Here is a 12,685-nt window from a genome sequence, read left to right on the forward strand (position 1 = left end):
ACCATAAAAAAATGCAAAACAGCAAAAAATAAAAAAAAATAAAAATGGACGCCCATGGATTATTACACCAGTCCCTTCATTACACATTGTCCAATGCTTGTAGTTTTAAATATGCTGTATATCTGAATTACTTACACAAAAATAGTCAAAAATATTAACAAGCAATCAGAGGGCAGGCATAACAAAACTCAAAGCATGAGTCAAACTGCAGGATATCAGAGAATGCAGCAGGTCCAGTTTTTTCTAGAGACTGTGTATGTTCAGTTCCATTTATCCAAGGAGCTCAACAGCTAACTTGGGGCAAAAAAACATTGTAAATGTTATTTTTGCACCATAAATTTGGTGGCTGAAAGTGATATTTATTAGGGATGTGCATCGGGTGCCTGATCGTTTGCGCTTTCGGGTTCGTGTGGCCGCGGGAAAATCTCGTTTTCCCGCGGATCGGCATTTTTTTTTTTTAGTAAAAAATCGGTTTTCGGCTTAGTGCGCACTAACAAAAATAACAAAAAGTAATAAAAAATAACAAAAACGATTTTCACGAAAATTCAGGGGGAAAAGTGTTCGTTTCTTGTTTTAACCGATATATAACGAATTAAGCAATATTGTACGATATTTCAATTCGTTATAAAAATGATTCATATCCCTAATGTTTATAGATATAAACAAATCACTTTTGTTTCAAAGTTAAGTTGACAAATACCATCACTTACCTTTCTCATTAAAAATGCGAAGCTTTCAGCAGCAAACTTCCGGATGTGAGACTTGTTGTGAGCAAGGAGAGAACTGTACAAACTGTAAGAACAAGAAAAAGAAGACTAGAACATGAAAACACCACAGTATGGAAGATTCTAAAATGGAAAATATTACTTACCTATTAATTTCATTTTCCTTAGTGTGGCCAGATGGACTCAGGACCAGTGGGTTTATGCTCCCCTGCCAGCAGATGGAATCAGGTTTCAAAACTGACATCACCCTAGATACACCCCTGCAGTGACCTCAGCCCTTCAGTATTCTCTTCAAAAGCCACTGTGGTCATACTATTGAAAAAAACAATTAAAAACTTGATTAAAATGGACAACCGTAACTGTACTCAGCCATACATAAACACTGAACCCTAGTAAGATTATAGATGCCCTGATCTAGGGACTGGATGACGGCTTACCGTCATCCAGTCTTGGAATTGATATCCACTCCACGGGCGAATCCTTGGCCCCATTCTTCTTGGGCAGCAGAGGGTTGGATGCTGAGTCCATCTGTCTACACTAAGGAAAACGAAATTATCAGGTAAGTAATTTTTCCATTTCCTAGCATGTAGCCAGATGGACTCAGGACCAATGGGATGTATAGAAGCTACTCCCGATCAGGGTGGGAGACTGCCTGTGGTCCTGCCCTTGCAAAGGCTGCATCCGCCTGGGCCTGAATATCCAGGCAATAGAACTTTGAGGTGTGCAAGGAGGACCATGTCGCCACTCTGCAGATGTCAACGGGAGACTTCAGTCCAGCTTCCGCCCATGAGACTGCCTGAGCCCTGGTGGAATGAGCTTTAACCTGAAGGGGTAATGGCTTTCCTGCCTCCACATAGGATCCTGTGACCACCTCCTTAATCCAGGGACCTATGGTAGCCTGCGAAGCTGGTTCGCCCAGCTTCCTTCCACCATGAAAGACAAACAGGCAGTCTTGTCTTTCGAAACGGTTCTGAAACTTCCAGATACTGCACCAAAAGCCAACTGACATTCAAATAGCAGAGAAGACGGTATTCTTCTGCATCCCTGTGCTTATCTAGGGATGGCAGTGAAATGGACTGATTCAAATGAAACTCCGAGAATACCTTGGGCAAGAAGGATGGCATGGAACGAAACTGGAGCCATCCAGAGGAATGGTTCCCAACACGACAATGCCTGCAGTTCAGAGATGCGACATGCTGAGCATATTAGCCACCAGGAATACCGTTTTCAGGGTTAATAAACAAAAGGAAAGACTGCGCAGCAGCCGAAAGAAGAGCCCTGCCAAAAACTCCAATACTAGATTACGATTCCACAAGGGAACCAGCCACCATAGAGGAGCTCCAGCCACCATAGAGGTGGCTGGAGGAGCTTCACCCCTTTCAGAAAACGGGCCATGTCCGGATGAGCCAACAGGCAGGTTCCGTTCACCTTGCCCCTGAAACAGGAGAGAGCCGCTACCTGGACCTTCAAGGAGTTTAGGGTCAAACCTTTATTCAAGCCATCCTGCAAAAATTCCAGAATTAATGGGATTTTGACCGCCCGAGGGGAAACATCACGTTCCTCGCACCAGGCCTCAAATACTCTTCAGACCTGCACATATGCTAGGGACATAGAGAACTTCTGCGCACAGAGTGAGGTGGCAATTACTGCCACCAAATATCCTTGCTTCATCGGGCAAGCCAAACCATAACATAAAATCGATTCAGATCCTCGTGAAGGGCCGGTCCCTGCTGTAGCAAGTCCCTGTGCAGTGGGAAGCATTGGGGTGGGGGGGGGGGGGGTACTCCACCAGAAGTCTCAGGAGCCACTAGAAGGACTAATCCCCCGAGGTGCTCGATTCTGCAAATGACCCTGCCCAGAAGGGGCCACAGAGGAAAAGCGTACAGCACTCCTCTTCCAGCCAGGTCTGAATGAGAGCGTCTTTCCCCAGGGTCAACTGATCTCTTATGCAACTGAAAAATCGGGGAACCTTCACATTGTGAGATGCAGCCAGCAGGTCGATGGACGGGAGACCCCAGCGATCTACTACCAGCTGAAAGGCTTTGGTCAACAACGCCCACTCTCCTTGTTCCAGACTCTCTCTGCTTAGAAACTCTGCTCTGACATTGTTTTTTTCCTGCGATGTGGGAGGCTGAGATTAACTGTAGATGTATTTCCGCCCATTCCATAAGGAGATCTAAGGACACTTGCTGGCTTTTGGTTCCACCCTGGCAGTTGATGTAGGCTACCGTTGCTGCAATGTCTGACATTATACGGACCGCTTAACCCTGGAATATGTGGCTGAATTGTAGACACGCCAATCTAACTTCCAGGCGGTTTATGTTCCAGAGGGCCTCTTCCTTGGTCCAACATCCCTGGGCTGTCAGTTCCTGACAGTGAGCTCCCCAGCCCCGGAGGCTCATGTCTTTTGTGAGGACCAGCAAGTTCAGAGGGGACAGGAGTACACCCCTGCCCAGATGAGCTTCCTGCAGCCACCACTGGAGTCGAGAGCATTCTTCCATTGGTAAGTGGAGGTGAATTGAATAGTCTTGAGACAATGAGATCCAACATAACAGCAGACAGAGTTGATCGCATGTGTATCCTCACCCATGGCACTACTTCCAGGGTTGCCACCATCAAACCAAGGACTTGAAGATAGCTCCACACCGTCGGGCGTATCATGTTCATCTTCAGATGCACTTGCAACATCAACTTCCTTATCTTCATGGTCGGGAGGAAAACCTTGCCCTAATCAGTATTAAACCAGACTCACAGATACTCCAAGGACTGGGAGGGTTTGAGACTGCTTTTGTCCAGGTTTACGACCCGAGTTCCTGAAGCAAAGAGGCCACCCATTCTCTTCCATGGACTTTGCCCGGATCAGTCGTCCAAGTACAGGTGAACGAGGATTCCCTCTTTTCTCAATGATGCCACTACGACCACCATAATCTTGGAAAATGTTCTGGGGGCAGCGGCCAGGCCAAAAGGCAGTGACCGGAACTAATAATGGCGACCCAGTACCGCAAAGCATAGGAAACATTGATGTTCTTGCCAGATTGGATTATATAAGTAGGCCTCGGATAGGTCCAGGGAGGTTAAGAACTCTCCTGATTGTATGGCCATTATCACAGAGTGCAGGGTTTCCATGTGGAAATGAATCACTCGTAGATGTCGGTTGATGCTCTTGAGGTCCAGGGTGGACCAAAAGGAACCTTCCTTCTTGGGTATGATGAAATAGATGGAATAACGCCCCATATTTTCCTGGGGCACAGGTACTGGATTATAGCCCTCATCCTGAGGAGCCTTAACAGGGTAATCGCCACTGCCTGATTCTTGTGCTGGGAGTGGCAAGGAGATGATATGTCCCAAGGAGTGCTGCGAAATTCCAGTGCATAATCTTCTCGTATGACCTCCAGTTCACATTTGTCTGAAGTGATCTCGACCCACCACTGGTAGAAAAAGGACAGTCGACCCCCTATCTCCTCATTCTGAGAGTGGATTGGCAAAACTTCAATGGGGGGCTCGGGATGAACCTGGGCTGCCAACTCCAAAAGGGCTGAGACATCCCAAAGAACAGAGACCTCTGACATGTTGAGTTTCTGTAGAGGTGAAAGTGTTGGGAGTCCCAGGATCGCCCCCTCAAGGGCGAGGGGCACTGTAACTGCTTTCTCTTATCTTCTGATAGCTGGGGTACTGGAGATTCGCCCCATTTACTGGCCAGCTTTTCCAATTTGCTTACGAAGAAGAGTGATCTTTTAAAGATCATCTTTGTGAGATTTGCCTTGGAGATTGCATCTGCTGACCAATTCTGCAGCCATAACTGCCTTCTGGCCGCCACCACTGAGGCCACACTCCTCTGGCTGAAGTACATACTAGGTCTGAGCCCACGTCAGCTAAAAGGGTGGCGGCAGGTTCCATTTCCGCTCTGGAATTCGCCTGACTCATCCATCTCCTGAGAGAGGAGCAGGCACGAACGAGCTACCAGGGCACAACAAGAAGCAATCTGTAAGGTCATTGCTATTGCGTCAAAGGCCTGTTTAAGAATGGACTCCATCCGCCTATCATGTGCTTCCTTTAAGGTTGCTCCACTCTCCACTGGGATAATTGTTTGCTTAGAGACGGCACAGACCAGCACATCCACTTTTGGGAAATGCAAACGTTCTCTTGCTGCCAGATCCAGTGGGTATAGAACTTCTAATACTCGTTCACCTTTAAAACTTGCTTCTGGGCCATCCTATTTCAGGTCAATCAATTCCTGGGTGGCTTTCTGAACTAGAAAGTAACAAGAGGCTTTCCTTAGGGAAATCAGAATGGGATTCTTCTTTGGTTCTGTCTTAGAGTCCATCCAAGGAACTCCCAAACACCTTCAGGGTCTGGGAAAACAGGGCCGGCAATTCGTCTCTATGGAAAAACCATAACATGGTCCAATATGGTTCTAAACCAGGGGGGGAATTTCCCCATCTTCCAAGAATCTGGATCCTCTTATTCGCCTGTGCCATCCGGGTCCCTGCCAGGGATACCCTTGGTGAGTTGAGGCATGCCTCAAGGTCTGCCGATAGGACTGGGAGAGAGAGTGCTTACCCAGCTGAGATTCTGTCTGGACAGGGGCAAGTGAGATAGCAGACTGTGCCTGTACAAAGGCTTGAAGGCCTTGAAAGAATTCCACCCAAGACAAGGCAGCCGGGTCCGTGCCTAGTCCAGTAGGTACTAGGGTAGGTGCCACTAAATTTCCATGGATGACCCAGTCCCAGGGTTATTCAGATCAGGATACTTCCAGTTAAGGCTGTGGCTGACCCATCCTTCTGAATGGGAGGAGCCGGACTTAGCAAAGTTCTGTGAGGCCAACTCTCCCTGGGTTTCCTCACAGTGCAGACATAAGCAAGAATCCAGGTCAGACTGTGCAGCCCTAATATGACAAGCAGCACAGAGAGAAAAGCACTTATGTTTCTTTGCTGCCAGAACCACTGGCGATGATAACTGCGTGTTCAGACGACTCGTGCATAAAATGTTATGCGCACAGATTTCGGGTGACTACGCAGGCTGAAGAGAAATTAACGCACAGCCTATACGCCTGACTTTACTTGTATTCTGTGTGCGTTTGTATGCGCGTGAAGTTATACGCACAGCACGTGCGCAAAGCCAACATGCACTGTGCGCACCAAAGCTCTATGGTGGGCAATACAGGCACAAAATTGCGTGCAAGGTGGCACCGCCGCAGCCTACCACACGGTGTACCAACCAGGCCTAAAGCGGGGCCTAGCCCACTGGGTGGCTGCTCAACCCGCTCGGAAGCCCACTTCCCCTTACCCCAACAGGATCAAGAACAACGTCTGTAGGCACACCAAGCAAGGAGACCAAAGGAAGTCTTAGCAAAACCCCTCCGTCGTCTCTGAATCGGGAGGAAATCCTCTTCTCTCTCTTTTTTTTATTTATTTATTTTTTTTAATTTGCCTAGGCTCAGTGCTTACTGGCTGAGTAGAGAGGGTCTCCGGCTGCGGGGGGAGAGGGTTTTGGCCGTCACCTCCACACTTGGCTTCCTGTACCCACTGACTTTCAGCTGCTTCAGCAGCAAAGTCCACACTGGGAATCGGCTACCGGAACAAGGAACACCTCTGAGGAATCTCAGAAATTACCTCAAGAACTCTCAAATGGGGGAGGGACCTTTAGGTATAATTGCAGAAGAGCGGGGCTCAATCTTTTCTCCAATTTAAAAGTAGAATTTCTTCTTTCAAAAGGTACAGCGATCCCCATAGGGAAAGCATGTCTGTATCCGCTGGAGACAAAGAAATACTGAAGGGCTGAGATTACTGCAGGGGGTGTATCTAGGGCGACGTCAGCTTTGAAACCTGACTGTCTCCATCTGCTGGCAGGGGAGCATAAACCCATTGGTCCAGAGTCCATCTGGCTACATGCTAGGAAAATAATTTCCATGTGGAGCTGATGGAGTCTGTGTTCCAGTACACACATGGGTATTAGTTGGATTCCCCACTAAAGATACCATTCCGAGGATTCTCTTGCACCCCCCCCCCCCCTCCTGAAAATTTAGTCTGAATACGACATCAAGCAGAAAAGTTATTGGGGCGTGGGGAGGGAGGAACACAGACATGATAATGTCATAAATCTTCTCTCCAGCAAATAGATCCTGAAATATACACAAGTGAAAGCGAAAAAACCTCACTTGGCAAAACTGGTAAGCACTAATTAGTGAAAAACAGAGTTGCTTACCTGTAATAGGTGTTCTCTGAAGACAGCAGGATGTTAGTCCTTACACATGGGTGACATCATTGGATGGAGCCCCGGTCAGGAACTTTGGTCTCAAAGATTCTAGAACCTCCAAACATGCCCTACTGAGCATGTGCAGCTGTAGTCGTCACCCTGCCCCTTAGGCAGAGTTCCTCAGTCCATGATATAGTTCATAAAAGGGGAGGCAAGTTGGTTTCGTGGGGACAAACATCCTGCTGTCCTCAGAGAACACCTGTTACAGGTAAGCAACTCTGCTTTCTCAGATGACAAGCAGACTAGCAGTCCTCACACATGGGTGAGTCCCAAGCTATAGGCTGAACAAAATAGGATAAAGAGGGAAACCGCACCATGCTGAAAGCACCATTTCTCTCCCTTTTGCCTGTGAGGCAGCCGACCCACAAAGAGGTCTAGGCGGGAAAAGAGTTGGGTTCTACAAAGAAAAAACCATAGAAAAGACTGAGACACAAAACCCCGATGCACAGCAGAGGCGCTTAAGAATGGAGAGTGATGCAAGTCCCAACAAGAAACATAATCCACATCACGGAAAACATTACAAGCAGTGTTTCGGATCAGTAAACCCTGACAATAACAGTAGATCTAAAACATCCTGGATACAGGAAAAAGTCTAGAGATGTAAACAAGAGAAGGACTCTTGGACCAAGACCACATAGTTTTCTTCGGTGTTACAAGACAACCGAAAAACCAACTGGAGCCTGAAAGCACCCCAGAAAGAAACTGCGGTCCACTGGCATCTGCAGGACAGAATACATCTGCGGAAGTGCAGATGTATTCTGTTTGGTTGATAGGCACAATGGGCAGAAAAACCCAAGCAATGTTTGGAAGAATAATCAGCAAAAATGGCAGGGTTTGTGACAGACCCTACGTGCCAAAGTACCAGACATAGCTGACCAGCAGGACAGCATCATGAGTTTCAGGGGATAAAAGACAATGCCTGATTGGGATCACTAGCACAAACCCCTGAGCAAGAAGATAAGTTAGGCCTGAACCTCACCCACACTGCACCCTATCAAGGGCAGGGCTATCCATCCTGTCTACAGGATAGTTCAGGTGAGCAGGAAGGCACTTTGGACCATCCAGTGAAGTGAAAAAAGCTAAAGGCGGTATTGGCCAGAACTTGGTGAAAATATAGGGAAAAAGTGGTGTATCTTTCCCTGCAGGTATACACTAAGAAATACCAAGAATGCCCTAGCTTGTCTTCCCCTTCCCTCGACAATCCAATTGGAGGGAAAGGAATGAAGAACACAAGGTGGCAGACTGCTGGACTGCAGGGATAAGAACAAATCATTAGATTGTATATCTCAACCCCAAGCAAATAACTCATTGCCGATTCCAGTAAGGAGTTACCCACCGAGATAGAGCCTCAGCCTGCATGAAACAGCTGAAACGGAGGGCAAATTCCTCAGGGAAGAAATCCAGAAACACTCCACCAAGAGACAGGAAGCCGGGGTGCCAGAAGTGCAAACCCCTGTCGAACAGGATTTCCTCACTATCTTGGAAACCCTAAGGGTACCAGGGTAGGGTCAGTATGATCTCGGAACAGAGTGCCCACGGATCTGGATTAGGTATTAATACTTCCATCATGATTACATTTACTTTCCCCAAGGAAACACGCAGTCCAGTAAATGGAACAACCGTTGCATGAACCAGGACTCTCCTGGCCACAGACAGGGTTATCCCTAAAATGGGGACGAAAGGCTTGCAAGCCACTACAACCAAAGAGTAACAACTCTGATGCAGGGTTCCTCGTCCCCCAACTCCTTCAGCCATAGATATGGCGATAGGTTGAAAGGCATACTTGTCAATTAGATGGATTAGAATCCTCCTCATGAGGTAGTGTCCCGCAGGCAAGAATGACTGGCAATAGTGGTCCTCCACAAAAACCGTCCATTGAGCCCAACAGGTATCATAGGTGACTCCTGGATGGGAGAAACTCCTAATCTCATCTTCAGGGAGCTACCCCAAAGAGGAGACTCCTAGTATGACAGGGAGACCAAATCTGGAATGGCTCCCTTGCGAACTAGACCTGCTGTGCCTTAGGACAACCTAAAGAGAGCACTACTGCCCAACAGACTCTCGGATTCCGCGAGGAACCGAGAGAGATTGCCAGTGGCGCACCACTTTCGGCTCGTCCCCGTCCATGATCTGGGAACCATGGTCTGCGTCCTGCTGCAGATTCGTATCGCCATCTGCCCCCGTTGGGGGCTTGGGCTGCTGATCCTGGTTGTCCGGGTCTGAAGAGTCTGAATTTGTAGCAGTAGCCACTGACCTCAAGGGTTGCTTTCCCTTATGTGGCTCAGGTCCCTCTATGGACTCGGGTCGCTTCCGGGTCGGCTTGCGCTTAGCTACTAAGCTTGCTTTGTCTCCGGCCTGCTTTTTCCCCGCTTTCCAGGCCTTAAAGGCCTTATGAAGTAAGACGAACTCCGAAGAGAAGGACAACGCAGACGAGGAATCTGAGCCCCCCTCGGAGCCATCCTCTGGTACAGGGAGACAGGAGCAGCCGGGAAGTCGCCTCCGGAAGCCATGTGTTGAAGAGACAGGGAGGGAGGTAGGATCCCCTCCCCCACCACGGGCTGCATAGCTGGCTGAAAAAAAATTCAAAATGGCCTCCGTTCCCATGCTCAGCGGGAACGGATCAGCTGAGGCCACTCTTTGCGCCGGCAGCCTCGTCGGGGACCGAACCGCCCGAATCCAACCCCACACCCCCCCCCCCCCCCACGGCAAAACGGAGGGTCCCTCGCTGCCGGGGAGACAATCAGAGCACAGGCCCTCACGGGAAAGGTGCATGTGCGCCGAGCCGCACGTGTGGCATGCCGAGCCTCGGGGCATCACAGTAGCCGGAATGAACGGCAGAGAACACAGAGAGAAAAAAACGCAGCGAAAAAGGAAAAACGGCGGTGCACTTACCCTGCCCTAGCAGGAGAAGGAAGGGAGAGTCAATGCGGTAAAACACAGACTTTTTTTTTTTGTTTTCTCTAAACAAAGAAAAAACTTGACCATCGCTGCCCTGGGTTCTGGCCCTGCTGGGGTGAGTGAGCTGGGCTCCCTGGTATCACCCCAGAGCTGCTGAAAAAACTAGGTAACAGGATCCTCGACCCTTGCTAGCAGCTGCCTCTAAATACCAGGGGTATGGTCCCCTCAGGACCTAACAAATCCCCTGGGAGGCCGTCTCCTTATCCTTAACTTGTCAGATCTTCCCCCCCCTTTTTTTTTTAATCTAAGTAAAAATTAAAGGAACAGAACAAAATTTACAATCTTTTTTTTTTCCTATGTAAACAGACCAGACTGTAGGATTTTGCACCTCCGCCATCTGCTGGAGACAGAGAAATACTGGCAGGCTGTAGGTGGCACCTCAGGATATAGGACAGAGTTTGTTTAAAACTTCTCTGTCTCCATCTGCTGGAGGGGAGGCAAAACCCAGGAGTCTGGACTGATCCGAGTACGTATAGGGAATGAGGGACACCCATGTCGGGGTGGACAACCAGGTGTCCGGGGGGGGGAACCATAAGGATAACCCTGGAAATCTAGTCATATCTCCCTTTCCTGAAGGGACAGGAAAGCAATGGGAATCAGGGCCTTACGATCCTGAAAACCCTTTTAAATGTCCAGGTGAGAGTTGAGTTACAGTCACTGATCGCTAAGGTTCGGAAGCAACCAATCTGCCACTTGCAGCCATATTTAGATGGAGTAGGCCACACGGTAGTCAACAGAGGAACCCCAACAAAAATGGTCCAATGACCACTGCTGCAATCCCCCGGTCCTGGCCTACAATGAGATCCACCAATTCAAAAGAATCAAGGCTCCAGTTTGGCGATAAACCTGCAAGGAGAGGAGCCCTGGGGACTTCACCACAAAGGGAATTTCTAACATGGGAGGGGTCAAAAGATATTCCTCTTCTGAAGAAGGGAAAGGCTCCTGATCCTACCTCCTGCTATCCGCTCCCATAGGAGTTCGACCAGGGACGCAGTCTTAGGTCACTCCTGTGGCTCAGCCCATTGTGCTTGCCACAAGGGAAACACACACACACACACACACAACCCCAACAGTAGAGGGCAACTGGAAGAACAGTGCCCTCCACTGTAAAAGCACACTGATAGTACTCAATACAGTGGTATCCCGTCCTATGGATGGCGGCACTCCTATGAACCCACTCGCCATGCTTGTGGGTAGAATCCCATGGCACAGCAAGGACGGAGCACCACCTGTTAGAGTCTGTGGCAGCGCGCTGCCAAAAAGCAGAGTGTGTGATGGCGCCTTCCCCGCCAGTTACAGAACAGACGAGGAGGCTGATACTTTGACGAGATGCTGGCAGAAACCTGGCATGGTATGTACTACACAGACAGGGAGAATGCCGCCTGCCAACACTGAAGCACTTGGAGTACTTTACCTGCCGTACCTCACCAGTAGCTATGGCTGACAATAGCCAGGCTAGCATTAATTAGCATCAATGGTGCATGAAGCCAGGCGAGGCCTCCAATGCCCCCAATCCCAGCGGTTCAGGGCACCCGAGATCAGTGGCATCCTTGGTGCCAGACAGCCGTGGGACAGCCCAATGATCCTCGGTGCCCCATCTAGACACCACAAAGGAGCCTCGAGGACACCGGAACACAGCGCCTGGATGCCTGGACACTCCAGGCTGCCTGGACACTCCAGGATGCCTTGAGTAGATGGCGACCCCAGCGCTCTACAGCACCAAGTCCATCCAAAGCCGTAGCCTCTGTCACCCGAGGGCTTCAGTAGCACTCAAGGGCTCTCATGCCCCGGCGGTCGATGGCCTTGAGGGCGACTAGGGACCTCAATGGCGAACCCAGTGCCATTGATGGTGCTAGACATCGTTGAGAGCGACAACGAATGACATCACTGGCTAACACTCCCAATGGCCTCCATGGAGGCCCAGTAACTTGATGGCATCGATGGTACCAAGGCAGCTCCACATCGAGATAGCCTCAAGGCCATGCACTGTGATGAACTCAAGAGTAGCTGCGGCATCAAGGCCACGCACCTCAAAAGCATAGAGGCTGGCTGCGGCATCAACACGTCTTTGGCATCAATGGCCCAAGGGCATCGATGTCCTCAAGGGTGGCTCCAATGGCATCAAGAGGGACCATAGCGCTCAGTAGCAGTCCTGGTCCCAGATGCTAGAGGTCGGTGTTGCTACTCAACCACATTGAGGCCCAAGGCGCTCGATGACTCCAGTGGAGTTCACAGATGCCCACAGAACAGAAGGCCCTTACAGCATCAAGGGTGGTCACACCCCTCAATGGCATCGAGGGTGCCCCAGCACGACGATATTAAGGGTGACCATGGTGCTCAATAGCAGTCCTGGCCCTTGATGCAATCCTGACATCGACATGTCAGATCATCAGTGCATTGGTCACAGATGTGCACGGGCAACCGTTACTGGGCATAGCTCCTGCTCACTCTCTCTCACAAGCAAGCATCACAGGCAAATAGGAGGGGAGATTCGTTCCTTTGAATGTAGGGAGGATGCGTTTACCCCCCCCCCCCCCACAAGAATGGTGTGGTCCTCGATCTCCTCTCTGTCTGAACCTCCATCGATGCTGATCGATTCATAAAACAACATGGAACACCTGCCTGGGTAGAACTCAGGTAAGTCCCCAGGCTCAGCAGCCTACACAGATCACCCACGGACTGCATTCTGACAGTCCTGCCAGCACCTGACAAAGTTACAAAAACAGGCAGAGCAAGGAGAGGGCACA

The 12,685-nt window shown here is 49.5% G+C and overlaps 1 protein-coding gene across 1 annotated transcript in view; it reads right to left on the bottom strand.

Moving 5' to 3' along the window:
• UTP20 (UTP20 small subunit processome component) overlaps positions 1 to 12,685 on the bottom strand; it is a 399,297-nt gene that overhangs the window by 363,921 nt on the left and 22,691 nt on the right. The window contains exon 6 of the mRNA XM_029599719.1: positions 711 to 792. Within this exon, the coding sequence (XP_029455579.1) occupies positions 711 to 792 (82 nt within the window). The remainder of the gene's footprint in view (positions 1 to 710; positions 793 to 12,685) is intronic.

The sequence above is a fragment of the Rhinatrema bivittatum genome, chromosome 4 (genome assembly GCF_901001135.1).
Source record: "Rhinatrema bivittatum chromosome 4, aRhiBiv1.1, whole genome shotgun sequence".
In the NCBI taxonomy this organism is placed as follows: domain Eukaryota; kingdom Metazoa; phylum Chordata; class Amphibia; order Gymnophiona; family Rhinatrematidae; genus Rhinatrema; species Rhinatrema bivittatum.